The 16555-nt window shown below is 35.4% G+C and overlaps 2 protein-coding genes across 51 annotated transcripts in view; one reads left to right on the top strand and one right to left on the bottom strand.

Annotated features, from left to right (window-relative positions):
- Nucleotides 1-16555, top strand: part of LOC114804952 (uncharacterized) — a 339668-nt gene that overhangs the window by 278531 nt on the left and 44582 nt on the right. The window lies entirely within an intron of this gene.
- LOC105216804 (cell adhesion molecule Dscam2) overlaps nucleotides 1-16555 on the bottom strand; it is a 147580-nt gene that overhangs the window by 89897 nt on the left and 41128 nt on the right. For all 50 annotated transcript variants that reach the window (XM_054233333.1, XM_054233341.1, XM_054233342.1 and 47 more), the window contains exon 3: nucleotides 63-404. In XM_054233333.1, coding sequence (XP_054089308.1) covers nucleotides 63-404 — 342 coding nt within the window. The remainder of the gene's footprint in view (nucleotides 1-62; nucleotides 405-16555) is intronic.

Raw genomic sequence — 16555 nt, forward strand, 5'->3', positions numbered from 1 at the left:
GTACAAAGCCCTCCAACTATCGCATTGTGCGCTCACCACTCTCTAGAACCTCTCTAACTTACCCGCGCGTACGTGAACATCGCGTGAAATAATTGTGCCGAATTGATTACGTGCCAAACAAGCATAGACCTGAGCGTGCACTTCCTGTCGGTAATCTTCAGCGCGGAAAGGTGGGAATACCAATTTGCCATCGGATGAAATCTGGCGCAAGCCGGGTACATCACCAACAGCGGTGCCATCGCTACGTATCCAAATAATCTCAGGCATGGGATTACCGCTAGCTTTGCATTCAATTTCGGCGCCGGTCGAGTTGGAGAAGTCAATGCGATTGGTCGGTTCGTTGAGGAAGACGGGTCCTTTCTGGTCGGCATCGGGTTGTGTTGCCGCATAAGCGAGCGGGGTGCCTGGAAGGGAATGACGAAAAAACAGAATGAGTTAAGATGTATTTTAATTACAATAATAAATAAAATTCTATAGTAGTAATGTTTATTGCTTCAACTAGACGAAGCAGCTAAAAATGTTTATCACGTTCACCATATCCATAGGTAATTCATGACTGAATTTCCATAAGAATTACATAAAGCGTGCATAATTCCAGCTGCATAAAAGACAATGACAATGGACTTTGTACCAACGTGACTGTAGTTGTCTTCGATTCGCCGGTTGTCTGCTTCGTGCTCTGCTCTCTTGTCAAAAAGTGTATGCTTACAACAAAGTTATCGAGTTAAATTCGATACAAGAAAGAGAGAGAGAAAGCTAATACCTCCTTAAAATGGTATAATCGCTTGTATACATCTGATATAACATGTTCGATTCGCCACTCTCCAACCACCAGAAAGCTTTCGATTATTGAGCGGTTATTAATTTATTTTATATATTTTTTTGTCACTTATCATTTCTCATCAATCTATACAATAAACAAAGACAGGTAACTGATAACAATAACAACAAATTGAAGCTCAGCAGTCAGCATATTTATGGCACTGAGTGAGTGGTGAACGTCAGCGTTGCCACCGGCAATGTCAACTTGAACTTCATTTTATTTTATTTTTTCGTTTTTGAACAAGAACAGCGACAACGACAGCAGCGTGACGCCAAATGTGGTAAAGAAAAAAACAAAAACAATAAATAAGCTCACGAACCGGCAGACGCAACAAGAAAGGAAAAGTCACAACAAAACGAATTAATAAAAAGTAGTAAAATTATGCTCATATGGACACGGAGTCACCTACACGTAAAGGAAGATTTCTTACAAAGAAAAGAAGCGCGCCACAAACAAATCAAGCGTTTCGAGCGCAAGAAAATATATGTATCTACAAACCGAACGATCATCAATATACAAGCTTGTTTGTAGATAGCTTTCCTTATATAATATGTAGGTACGCAAGTTTGAAGCATGTCGTTGACACTTTCATGACTAAAACTCACTGTCGTGGCATAATGTCATCAAACAGCAGCAAAAACAACACCAAAGGCACAGAAACGTGACAAGGCAGGAAAACAGTGACTGAAGCAGTAGGAATAAACGTGCAGCGCAATAAGTTCGAGGTATTAAAATTTTTATGCGGGCCATATAAAATAGTAAAGAGTTCGACCGAGGGAATATTTATATGCGAGCTGAAGAGTGTTAAAAATATGTGGGGTGGCAGGCAGCAAGCAGGAGTCTTCACTTGGCACGTTTCGCACTAAAGCACTAAATTATATCAAACCCGGTAATAGAGAAGCAGCCAATAATGTTGTTTTTTTTATTAACCGCGCTAGCCAAAATCTGACATGACAGCTACTTAAGAGACTGTTTATGTAATCTCTACGAAATGTCAGTGCTAGTAAACTCAATCTAGTAGTGCAAATGCTATTATTGCCTGATTGCAACTGAAAGCCATTCATTTCGATAAACACTTTGGCAGTTCACCAACGTTAAATATGTAGACATTCTTTTTGCAAGAACTTAGCTCGGCGCCGCAGATTATTTTCAATCAAACTAATAAAAGTGAGCAAAAGATTTTAAACTTGATTTGGCAGCAGTACTGACATTTTAAGGAAGTTTAAAAGGAACTTCTTATCACATCTAAACGGACACATATTTAACGATTAAATTATACTTAAATTTAAGATCTAACTTAGAATTTGAGAAAATATGATCTTTGGAGATATTTCAGCATCAATTTTTTGTAGTTTAAAATAGATTTTCTACATAAACTCGATCACTATATTTTATGGCCTTATTGGTCTGTGATAATTGAAGTGATGTTTAAAAACAATGGTTCTATTAACATATTTCTATATAAATCATAGTTTTCTTAAATGAAATTCACATGATGCCTTATTGTAATACTGAATATATTTTGACAATTTTTTTAATAAAGTTAGCAACGTGGCAACTCTTTAAAAAATATTTCTCCCAGAAACATTCTTAGGCCTGTTGACTTTGGTACCCATTTCATAAAACTTTATATTTTACTAATAAAATTATTTAAAAAATATACATTTGGTAACCCTTCTCAATAATTTTTTCTAAAAAGTGCAATATCATAGGTTTAAAGTATATTCGAAAATTCCAATATTAATATATTTAAAAAATTATTCAAAAATAAATAAATAAACAGTTGGCCTTGTCGAAAATATTTTCATCTTATAAACCTTCTTAAATATCTTATGTTTGAAATATTTTTGGAAATTCCAAATTAAATTAATTTAAAATACTATTTTAAAACGTAAACAATTGGCAAACCTTCTCAAACATTCTTTCAAAACTTTAAAGCGTCTTAAATATGTAAAATTAGAAATATATTCGGTAATTCCAATTTTAATTAATTTAAAAAAATTATTTTAAAAATCAAGCAAATGGCAATGCTTCTAAAAATATTTTCAAATTATATATCTTAAATATCTTGATAATTTGAAATAATTTCGGAATTTACAATTTAATGTTATTAAAATTTTTAAACATCTGGCAACCCCATTTAGAAAAATATTTCATGTTACATTCTGAAGGTTTCCTAAAGATATTAATTTTAATATTCACAACAGAGAATCTTTTTCGGACCTAATATTATTTTTTATTTCCTTTTTATACCCTTTTGTTGACGGGCATAATAGAGCAGAGTTGCAATTTTCATGCTTTAAGACTTTTTAGTAGGAGTTATCGAAAATTGATATTAAACGAGTAATCGATTTACGATAACTAACCTTAGGACGTAATATATTATTAAAAAGGCTGCTCGTGATCTAGAGCTAGAAACAAGTTAGAAACCGTTACAAAGATCTAGAACTACAGAATTAACGGTATGCTCCACCTATATAAAATCACGATCCATAAATAATAGTAATGTTCGATCTCTCAAACAAATCGCTGAAACACATAAAAAATAAGTTTCTTTCTTCACTTGGTTTTAAGATTTCAAGAGAAATGATAATTTATTTTTATAAACAACCCTACATACATAAGCATGTACAGATGTACAAAAAATAATTAATTTTTATTTTCTTCCAAGATATTTAAGTCATTCTATATTTACGAGCTTGAGTACATGAGTACATAAATATGTCCTTCATTTCACATGTGAACGATAGCAAGCGCTCTTGGCATGCCATTAAAAGCTACAATTACTTAATCAGCTAATTCTACGTTACTGTTCATTACACATCAGCTCAGTAATTAAGCTCACACAACGGGCCTAATAAGTAATTAGTTACTCATACGATGATATGGAAATATGAATAGCTGAATGACAGAACTTAACACTTGAGACCAATAAGTAATTTGAATAAAGTACTCAAGCATTGCGAAGCGCATGAACTAAAACACAAGCCTGTGGAGCTTTTGTCTATATAGTACAATTTATTATTATGCATTTGAAACAAATGACATTGCAATACGCGCTTATCGGCGGACACAACACAACACAATGAGCGGCTAAGTGATGCGCAACGCTTAATACACTCCCGCCGCGGCAAAAGCTCGAAAACTGGTGCACGCTTTGTTCGTTGCCGAGTTGGTGGACAATGTGCGGCCAAGGCCTAGAAACGCGTGCAGTGCTACAACAAAACTGCTGACCAACAACCGACGAAGCGTGGCAGCTACAATACGAAAAGTAGGGAAGAGCATTATACTGTGCTGGGTCGATTATGAGCTGCTGTGCGAAAGCTTTAGAAAATTTAAATTAAACTGAATTAATTTAAATGACAATAAGTGACATTAAAAACAGTGTATAATGTGATGGCAACTCTAAACTAACGCTAATAAAGGCGAAGCGGATGCTTGAGAACAATGCGTTTTTAATGAAAGAGTGAATTAAAAACAAAACCGAGAGCTTTTAAGCATAATAATAACATAAAAGCTTATAAGCTTATAAATTCTCGGGGTTCATTAACTCTAAATTTTTTTTATTATTTTTTGAGTATATTATACCAATTAATTTGTTATTATTTTATACACCACTTTTTTGTTAGATAAAATATACGTCGGTCTCTATTAATGTCATCATTTTTAGGTGTCACTCGTTTCGCTTCGATAGAAAATCGATTAATTAAGACTTTTCTTCACAGTCTGCGAGAATTTAGACACGCAATGCTTTGTTGTAACCGCAAAGTTTACTTGGATAGACTTGTAGAAAGGCAGATTATAGCACTACTGATAGTGGTGGAGGTTAGTTAAAGAAAATATAGGATGCTGAAGGCAAATGTCTGTAATTAATTTATAATTTTTAATTTGAAAAAAAAAAATTAATTTATAGAATTGAATTTTTTCATTACTTCGAATGAGTTTAAGTATTTTGACGATATAAATATATGTAATTGGTTTTAAATCTATATGTAAAGGGTAAAACATATAAACTTGTCAGATTTTTTTGGAAAAACTTATCATTTGATTCATTCGTTTAAAATTCAAAATCGACCTAAATAGTATAAAAACCCTTTATCTTCTTCTAACTTACTTAAAACTTACAACGTTTGAAAAACACATCAAAATAGACCAAGCACTACGAACATGTCGCAGAACAATTGAAAGAATTTTGAAAATTTTAATAGCCGATAACTTTGTATATCGATTTATAATCGGTAATAGCAATTAATCAACAATATGAAACTTTTAACAAAATAAGTTCTAATAAATTGCTTTAAAAATATAATAACTACCCAAATGAAACATGGGGGATGGGGTCATATGTAGAAGTTCACGGAAGTGAGGAAAGTTTCTGATTGCCATTCACTTGGGAGTGGCCAGGAACGATTCTTTTGCATATGACTCAAGCAGCTCACGACTTCCGGTTTTAGACCAAGTATCCTCTGGGTAGCTAACAGACATCCGTTTGGAGGCGAGCTAAAGTGAGAAGGCGAAGCCCGATGAAAACAAACACCGAGCCTCGGATGAGAAACCCCCCTTTTGATGACGACCCCTGCAAACGTACTAAGGATCATGATTTGAGGACATGCACCTGGAATGTCCGGACTCTTAATTGGGAAGGTGCCTCTGCCCAGCTGGTTGATGTCCTCATACAACTAAAGGCTGACATCACCGCCATCCAAGAAGTGCGATGGACGGGACAAGGACGGAAGAAGGTGGGTCCTTGTGACATCTACTACAGCGGCCATATAAAAGAGCGCAAATTCGGTGTTGGATTTGTGGTGGGAGAGAGACTACGTCGCCGAGTCCTGGCATTCACCCCGGTGGATGAACGTCTTGCCACAATACGCATCAAAGCGAGGTTCTTCAACATATCGCTGATTTGCGCCCACGCCCCAACGGAAGAGAAGGACGATGTGACCAAAGATGCTTTCTATGAGCGCCTAGAACGCACCTATGAGCGCTGCCCCCGCCTTGGCGATTTTAACGCCAGGGTGGGTAAAGAAGATGTCTTTGGCACAACAGTCGGAAAATTCAGCCTCCATGACGAAACATCGCCAAACGGCCTGAGGCTGATCGACTTCGCTGGGGCCCGAAATATGGTTGTCTGTAGTACCAGATTCCAGCATAAAAAAATTTATCAAGCAACGTGGCTGTCCCCTGATCGAAACACGCGCAATCAAATCGATCACGTTGTGATAGACGGAAGACATGTCTCCAGTGTTTTAGACGTGCGTACGCTCCGAGGACCAAACATTGACTCGGACCATTCTCTAGTAGCAGCAAAGATACGCACTCGCCTCTGTGCAGCAAAGAACGCCCGTCAACAAACACAAGGAAGGTTCGACGTCGAAAAGCTGCAATCACAACCGACAGCCGAACGATTTTCTACTCGACTTGCACTCCTGCTCTCTGAGAGCACTCATCAGCATCTCGATATAAGGGAGCTGTGGAACGGCATCTCAAACTCATTGCATACCGCTGCAGCCGAAACAATTGGTCTCCGGCAACGCCAAAAAACCAGTTGGTACGATGAGAATTGTCGTTCCGCAGTGGAGAGAAAACAGACTGCCTACATCGCAACGTTGCGATCGACCACAACACGTTCGGGATGGGATAGATAACTGAGAACTGAAGAGGGAAAAAGGCCGAAATGCGTGAGTATGAAAAGCTTGAAAAGCTGGCCGACATGGGTAATGCTCGAAAATTTTATGAAAAGATGAGGCGATTTACAGAAGGTTTCAAGACCGGAGCATTATCATGTAGGGACCGAGGAGGTAATCTGGTAACGGATGTCCAGAGCACACTGGGATTATGGAGGGAACACTTCTCCGACCTGATCAATGGCAGTGAAAGTACAACACCAGGAGATGGCGAACCCGATTCCCCAATCGATGACGATGGAATAGATGTTTCATTACCCGACCATGAAGAAATTCGAATAGCAATTACCCGCTTGAAGAACAACAAAGCGGCGGGGGCCGATGGATTACCGGCCGAGCTATTCAAATACGGCGGCGAAGAACTGATAAGGTGCATGCATCAGCTTCTTTGTAGAATATGGTCGGAAGAAAGCATGCCTGACGATTGGAATCTTAGTGTGCTCTGCCCAATCCATAAGAAGGGAGACCCCACAATCTGCGCCAACTACCGTGGTATAAGTCTCCTCAATATCGCATATAAGGTTTTGTCGAGCGTATTGTGTGAAAGACTAAAGCCCACCGTCAACGAACTGATTGGACCTTATCAGTGTGTGTTTAGACCTGGAAAATCGACAACTGACTAGATATTCACAATGCGCCAAATCTTGGAAAAGACCCGAGAGAGAAGAATCGATACTCACCATCTTTTTATCGATTTTAAAGCTGCCTTCGACAGCACGAAAAGGAGTTGCCTTTACGCCGCGATGTCTGAATTTGGTATCCCCGCAAAACTAATACGGCTATGTAAGCTGACGTTGAGCAACACCAAAAACTCCGTCAGGATCGGGAAGGACCTCTCCGAGCCGTTCGATACCAAACGAGGCTTCAGACAGGGTGACTCACTATCGTGCGACTTCTTCAATCTATTGCTGGAAAAAATAATACGAGCTGCAGAACTAAATAGAGAGGGTACAATCTTCTACAAGAGTGTACAGCTACTGGCGTATGCCGATGATATTGATATCATCGGAAGCAACAACCGCGCCGTTTGTTCTGCGTTTTCCAGACTAGATAAAGAAGCGAAGCGTATGGGTCTGGTGGTGAATGAGGACAAGACGAAATATCTCCTGTCATCAAACAAACAGTCAGCGCACTCGCGTCTTGGCTCCCACGTCACTGTTGACAGTCATAACTTTGAAGTTGTAGATAATTTCGTTTATCTGGGAACCAGCATTAACAACACCAACAATGTCAGCCTTGAAATCCAACGCAGAATCACTCTTGCCAACAGGTGCTACTTTGGACTGAGTAGGCAATTGAAAAGTAAAGTCCTCTCTCGACGAACCAAAATCAAACTCTATAAGTCGCTCATTATTCCCGTCCTGATGTATGGCGCTGAAGCGTGGACGATGACAATATCCGATGAGACGACTCTTGGGGTTTTCGAGAGAAAGGTTTTGCGCAAGATTTATGGTCCTCTAAACATTGGCAACGGCGAATACCGCAGACGATGGAACGATGAGCTGTACGATTTATACGACGACATTAACATAGTTCAGCGAATAAAAAGACAGCGGCTACGCTGGCTAGGTCATGTTGTACGGATGGAAGAAAACACTCCAGCTCTGAAAGTATTCGATGCAGTACCCGCTGGAGGAAGCCGCGGAAGAGGACGACCTCCACTCCGGTTTAAAGACCAAGTGCAAAGTGACCTGGCTTCACTTGGTGTTTCCAGTTGGCGCCAAAAAGCAAAAAGGAGGAATGAGTGGCGCGCTCTGGTGGATTCGGCTATAATCGCTTAAATCGGTTCCTACGCCAAATATATATATATATATATGAAACACCTATTATTCTCACACAAATTGGTTTGCGTGCTCTCACTTCCAGATTAAAACATGGTATTTACTACACGGTCAAAAACTATTAAATACTTCAAAGCAGCAGGTGACAATTTGTAACGTGCAAAGTGAGACAAAAAGAAAAAGCAAGGATTTTTGGAGAAAAAGAACACGCTACAACATTTCTTATTTGTGACTACCAAACCCGCCACACTGATTTTTGTTGAATATTAAATTGTGTTGAAAGTGTCACACAGTTTGTTGACATTTAAATTTAAGCAGACGATTTTATATTCCCACACAACTCAATTGGTGGTGCTGGTAATTTCGCATGCGTTGGTTGTTGTTTTTTTGTTTTTGTATTTTTACAGTACGCATATTATGTCATCATTGTCTAATTGATGTCAGGCTATTAAGGCTAATTATTAATTTATCATACATATTTTGTATGCATGCGGGGGATAAGTGTCGTAAAGCTTTCATCAAACAAAACTGACAAATGTCCAAAAGAATTTTGTGCACGAAAAAGAATTAAATGTTTTCAACAATTCCAGCATTCCAATGTGGAATTCAATGAAAATTAAGCAGAAATGCAGAAAAACGCAAAATTAATGACAACAACATAAATTACTCAACTTTGTTTGTTAACGGACAAAAATTCTTTTCTTTCATATTTATTGAAGCACTCGGCATTTTACGTGACCAAAAGGGTATTTTTAGCATTCGAAAGAAATTATAATATTTACATTTTTTATATGAGAAACTTTTTGGGAATTTGTGGTACAAAGTGCGAGTTAACTTTAAATTAAGCTTTAATTGGTAAAGAATTAAGAAATAAAATAAATTCTATTAAAAGAGGGATGTTCTACGATTTAAGCGATATTTTAGTATAAAATGGTCAGGTATAAATTTTATTCATTATTTTTATATAAAATTAATTATTTTATTTGTATTTTTATATTACAATATTTCATTTATTTATTTGAATTAATATTTTCAAATAGGTGGCAACACTTTTACATCTCTACACAGAACAAAACTTTACACGATTTTTTTATCTCTTTAAATTAACGATATGTATAATTTATTCACATAAAAGTTTGCTCAGTTGGCAATCCTACTTGGAAGTTTTTTTTTAACCGCAAAACTTTTTAAACTTTCTAGTTAACGATATGGATACCGTATTAATTTAATTGAATGAATAGGACAAAAGGCAATCCTTCTTGAATCAACATATCCTTACAGATGACAATCTTCTTCAGTTTAACGCCTTGCCTTAGTATACCGATTTTACTAAGATGGTAACCATGCTCAGACATTTTTTTCAACATCAGGACATTAAATTGAAAAAACAGTCATGTGGCAATCCTTCTCTCAAATATTTAGTTTGAACCTATATTGTACAGTTTTTTAGCTTTTTTATCAAAAATTATCAAATAGATGCCAACATTCTAAAATTTGTTTGCGAATTTCACCGAACTTCAAAAAAATATTCACAGATTTACAACTAAATGAATAATCTAAAAATATCAAATAAATAAAATAAATTTAATATTTCTCACTTCCTATACCCTCTAATCACAATTCGATAATAACAGTAAATAAATTATATATAGCAAATTGAACAACATTTTTCAATGAACACTAAAGTAAATATTTTGAACCACACCAATTATACGCACACGCATTCTGTTCACCCACACATACTAGTGCAAACGAAAAACACCTGCTGCACTTAATGGCTGCATACTGATCGGGGCAAAGCAGCTGATAAAAGGCCACAAATCAGTGCTCTTTATAAATATATACCTATATATACATATATGTACATATATACCTATAGTATACAAATCCAAAGGGAGAGAGAGCGCACTGTCGCCTACATACAACGAACAGGTACAAAAAAATAAACAAAACAAAATTTTGCTAAGCCCGCCGACCGGATTGACGAGCGCCTTTGGTAGGACCCGCAACAAAGAAACGAAAACAATGTAATTCACTTGGTCAACATGTTGCGCTGCTTATGAGAAAAAGGAACAACAATTTAAAGGGCAAAAATAAATATACTGTGGAAGCAAAATCGAGACGAAACGAAGATGTATACATAACGGCAGCTGCAACGCAAGTTACAAAGGAGCGCTTATAGTAGGCGCTTTTCGACGAAGGACCCAAAAGGTGGTTGCGAAAATATCGAGAACTGGCAAGCAGGTTTAAATATTACTATTTTTGGCAAATAAAATAAAAGAAACTCTTGCGTTTCGCAGGTACACACTGAAAACAAAACCAATTGAAGGTAAACATAAATCCGCTGCTGGAAAAGCAACAGTAATTAAGTCGGTAGTTAATTTTGTGTGTGTAGAAAAGGTAATGCCACAAAATTAAATGGAATACATACAGATAGGAATATAGATTGTTACAAATACCTAAATGTATTTACATACGAGCGCGGTTGGATAAGTCAATTTTGGTTGAGATTTTCTAGAAAGTGGCAAGAAAGATTCTTGTTTATAGGAGAATTTGTTAAGAGATCGCTATAAAATATTGATTAATTTTTAATTAGTTGTATTTATTTTTTCTTGAAATCGGAAACATCGTTAATTGGTGATAAATATTATGAAGAAATTTTATTGTGCTCATCCATAATTCTTTTTGCATAAAATCCATATTCGAAAAGAAGGAGAAAATGTATTATGAGTCTATCTATATGTCTATCTATCAACTATACTTATTTAATATTTCAACTATTTAATATCTCAACTATTCAACTTAAAATTACATAGATATATATTTTTCATGCCACTACAAGTTATATAAGAAAGTTCAATGCGCCTAAAAGTAGACCTCCCCCTAGAAATCGTCGATAAAATCAACGCTTTCGGCTGATCGGAAGATAATAGCTCTTACTATTATAAGAAAAAAGTGAATTATGTACATCTTATTTTAAACAGATATTTAGACTGTGACGAGCTAATTACTTCAATTTCATTATAAATACAACCTTGTTAGTTCCCACATTTTTCTCAAAGTTTCACACACTGTTTTAGGGTTGTTCAGTTATACCTGAGACAGACATGTAGTACCTATTGTAGTATGCTTCAGAAACCATACGTGTATCACCGGTGTTCTGAATGTTGTTTGAAAGAAAATGGTGTTCCGTACTACAATAAGGTTCTAGAAACCATTGAATTTTTGAGGTGTTCTGAAATGTACTACAATGGATTTCATTGAACACACCGAAAACTTTAAGCTCTTCTGCCACAATCATATGTTTTCTGACATTTTGACATACAGAAAATACATTAATAGCCCTATTCTGAAAAAACCTCATAACTGAGTTGTGAGGAAAAATTTGTGAGGTTTCTTGTGACGTATATTTTGTGAGTCTATTCTGGCTCGAACCTCATAAGAAAAAAGCTTTAAAAAGTCACCAATTGAGGTGAAAAGCATTTTGCTGTCAAACAATTGTTTCAAAAGAAATAAATTCAAAATAAATACAAATTGATGTAAAATTTGTAAACAAATGAAACAAATGAAATTGCGTATTTACAGTCGAAAGTTAAAAAACAAAAGAATTATAAAACAAGTAAGGAAGATATCGTTTTTGACCCATAAGTGGGCGGAACCACGCCCATTTAAAATTTTGTATACCATTTTGAGAGCAGCTCTTCTGTACCATCTTTACAATGAAATTTACGGTTTCTGGTTGTTTTCCTTACTGAACTTACTGCATTTTTTGTAATTTTCAATATAACCTTTGTATGGGAGGTGGGCTGTATGGCCCGATTTCCTTCATTTTTGGACGGTATAAGGTAGTACCTAAAAGAAACGACTCTAGAAAGTTTCCTTGATATAGCTTAATTAGTATGTACAAAAAACATAGTAGTGGGCGGGGCCACGCCCAATTCCCTAAAAAAATTACATCCAAATATGCCCTTTCCTAGAACAATCCTTTGTACCAAATTTTCGGTTATCGCCATTTTGTGGGAGTGGCAATGGTCCGATTACGCTCATTTTCGAACTTAACCTTCTTATGGTGCCAAGAAATACGTCTTTCAATTTCATTTTCATTAAGATATCTCAATTTTTACTCAAGTTACAGCTTGCACGGACGGACGGACAGACGTCCGAATTTGAACTTTTTTCGTCACCTTATCATTTTGATATATATAACCCTATATCTAACTCGTTTAGTTTTGGACTTGCAACCAACCGTTATGTAGACAAAACTATAATACTCTCGTAGCAACTTTGTCGCGAGAGTATAAAAATAACCTGGGTGTAAATCTTCGTCTATAGAGGATGTGCGTCAGTGTCCTTTGCTTTACAAAAATAATGCGTCCTTATCGGATCGTAGAGTTTTAGGACTCTAGAGTTTTAGGACTTAGGCAGCAAATCGCTAACAAATGAAAATGCAAGGTACGTCCAAATTGTTCCAGATTCGGTTAAACACAATTATTCGATAACTGAACTTTTATAGAGGCCATTTTTTCAAAGAACAATTCCTCCATGCTCGTTATACCACGCAAATATTTACACATTTGTTTACAAATATTGCTAAAAACCAAAACAAACACAAATATTTTTGTATTGTGATGGCTGCTTTCACACGTCACAGATATTTGAGAAAATTGTGAGCATTTGAGCTTTTGAATTTTCTCCAGCATAAGGTAATCATCACAAAATCCAAAAACCTCACAATAGTGAGTGTGGTGATTTTTGTGAGGGCATGAGAATAGGGCTGTAAATTTAAAATAAAGTGAAATCAAAAAACAAAAATTTGAATAAAGGATGTAAAAAATATGTTGAGAAATAATAATTATAATGGAAAATAACATTTTAAGATTGCTTGGAGTTATAACTAAGTCAGGATCAATTTGTAGTATGAAAACCATAAATCTGTCTTCGGCATTAAGTTCTAAAAGCTTTTCGGAACTTTGGAACAAATCCAAATGGAAGAGAAAATGGATATATTCCATATATTCCGAGATCCGAACAAGATGTTTGTCGTTCTCATTGGGACTTCGGTCGGAAAGGAGAAAGGAGTGCTTTTCCAGTATTTAGTGATATGGCTAAAAATTTTATCTATGATTATTTTATGAAAAAAATTGTTCCAGATTGAGTCGGATACAGATTTTTCTCCGATGGTATAACAAATTATCGAAATCATTTTGATAAATACGTTTAAGATTGTTGTTGTAGCGTCAGAAAAAAAACAACATCTAGTTGAAGTGATTGTTGGACGGGTATATATCCGAGACATTGGAATATATGTATATACACCCCGAAAGTTTGGAAGATGAAGTAAAGTTCAGTTCCCATAGCTATATTGAACTCTTGGGATTGTTGCGCTCCTGGTGACGCACGGATGGCAATTAGTGTCGGTAATGGTAGCCAATAGAAGCTACTATCGGTATTCAAGGAAATCATTCTGATAAAACTGAAGTAAACAATGCAAACATACTTATATCAAACACTAAGACGAGAGAAATGGGAGATCGGGAGATTTGCTCTCCAATATTGACCACTTTCGAGATCATCACTATAACTCCTGCAATGAACTCTTTTTCAGAGAATCTGGAATCGCCATGGCGATTACGTTGAAATACTACTCAGTTCGAATCTACAAATGCACGTTCCGAGATCACTTCTATTAAAAGAAACATTCAATTGCATCGTTCAAAGAGATAAAAAAGGATAAAGAGAGAAAATGTGAGAAACATAAGATTACATATGGATCATTCTTATTCATTTAACTAAACGACCTTTATGTAGAAAACCACTGTTTAATCAAGCAGTTCTCTTATATTTATGTATGTCTAGAAGAAAAGTATAACAATCGCTCAGAAAGGGCGCGAAATCATGAATTCTCATTTTACTTCAACGAAATTCACTGGAATATATAAGTACATGCATATCTGAGGTTGAGTATATCCAATATCTGAGGTTATACAGGTGTGTGTTGCAAACTTCGGCAATTAAATACAAAGCATATAACACAATCATATATATACATATTTACATACTTATATACAGCGTGGCACAACGATTGCATGCGCACATTTTTGTGGCAGCGCCGAAGACGTGCTGCGGTCAATGAAAAATTTTACAGCGGGTGTATCGATGCGTACATTAATTTGTATGTGTGTATATGAGATTGTATTCTCCAATGTATTTGGAATATAAAACTTAACGCGAGGGTACATTGGACTCGCTGTTGAAAGATGCGCAGATGTTCAGCAGCTGCAAAATTTAATTTGCTGTTTGTACACAACGCTTTTTCTTTTCTTTACATTTGTTAAAAGCAAAAGCGATCGCTTTCAACGCACTATAACAACAAAAACAACAACAACAAGAGCAACAAAATATATATTGCTTTTGCAGACAGTTTGATTTTTTCACAATTTTCATTGTGCGTTTAATGGCTGCGAGTAAAAGAATGCTACCCCATATGTGTATGTAGAGTTCTTTATATCATTCTTTTTTGTTTGATTGTGAAACGGAAGTTAAGCCATAATAAAAATAAAATGCAACAACAAAATGCAAATATTGCGAAATGATAACGGGAAAAAAGAGCTTAGTTTAATGTGATTTTAAGTCAGCGCTGACTGCAGATACCAAAAAAGTGATGATTATATACTTGAAAGCAAATGATATTTTGTCAATTACATTAATGTTATAATCATACAAACATATTTATGTAATAACAAAAAAAACATTGACAGCTATCATTAATGAGTATGCGCTAAGCCGTTTATAATTGATCAAGTGTAATGAAAAAGTCGCAGCGGCGCCAAGTGCCACACGTTCATAAACACTGTCTCGTCTACTTGATGAGCTGTTGAAATAAACATTGCTAAATTTTTCATAACAAAAAAATAAAAAATAAAAAATATTTACAATTTTTTAGTTTCAAATATTTTTCCACTTAAAAATTTTGAAACATTTTATATGAAACGCTCCCACATTGTTTAGTTTTCAAAACCGTATGTAACGTTAGTAAAAATAAATAAAAAATTTATTTGCTTTTGCTTATGTTATTTTCCCCCATTTTCAAATTAATGAATTTGCTCCAATTTCGCGCCACTTGAACTGCGCAGCGGGCGTCATCATCAACACTAATAACAGTATGCAAATAATTTTCATATTTTTTTTGCATTATTATATTAATGTATTCATGCTTTTTACGAATATACAAGCGTGTACTCTATTTACATACATTATTTACAATCGCTGCGCCCCCACACACTTCTGACGCGAGCAACAATAATAAATAATGTTCGAAGCGCATATGGGTCTTGATATGGAATATTTGTTGTTTTTGTATATAATCGTGTAAAAAGTTTACTTCGTGTAAGAGCTTTTAATATTTTTATGATATTTTAATAAAAATTCAATATTGAACTTTGTACTTTATTTGACAGCTGTCAAATTATAAGGAAATTCACTACAGAAAGACCAAAGCGCTGAAATACTACAATTAACTGAAAATATTGTCATTAATTTAAGTATAATCTCATATTAATTTCATTTAAGAGCTTTTAATATCTAGAATCGAACTTTATATACATATGTCTAATACGAACTTGTTATTTGACAGCTGTCAAAATCTAAATGTCAAATCATAAAAAAATTCACCACAGAAAATGTATCGTGTTGAAAACATCAAACTAACTGAAGAGAAATCATTCGCAAAAGCATAATCTCACTTTAAATTTAAAAGCTTTTAATACTTTTTTATTTGAATTAAATTCAGTTTAGAACTTTATATATGCCTAGCATAGGCTTATTGATTGATAGGTGGCAACAAATTGAAATGTCAAAATGCGAACTTTTCGTCTGTTTATCTGTGGTGAATATAAACAGGCGTAATGGGAATCTCCAACTAACTAAAGATAAATCATTAAAGACAGGCGTATAAACTTCCGATTTGGCACTAGAATCAAAACCTAGCAAAATTCGAAAGTTTCTCTGAAAATCGATTTTTAAATTTTTAGTGCTAATATTTTGATTCTTACCTATACTATATACAGCTGAACTTCCATAACTCGAACTTCTTTAACTTGAAATTCTGCATAACACGATTCTTGAATTGGCAATAGAAGTAAAATTTCGTACAAATTAGTCGGAAGTCTATATCGAAGATTTTTTGTGGATTATTCGAGTAAGGGATGTTCAACTGTATTCATAATATTTATTAACCCTTGTATTGCCACCCGGATACCCGGGTA

Source organism: Zeugodacus cucurbitae, chromosome 6, assembly GCF_028554725.1.
Source record: "Zeugodacus cucurbitae isolate PBARC_wt_2022May chromosome 6, idZeuCucr1.2, whole genome shotgun sequence".
NCBI lineage: Eukaryota > Metazoa > Arthropoda > Insecta > Diptera > Tephritidae > Zeugodacus > Zeugodacus cucurbitae.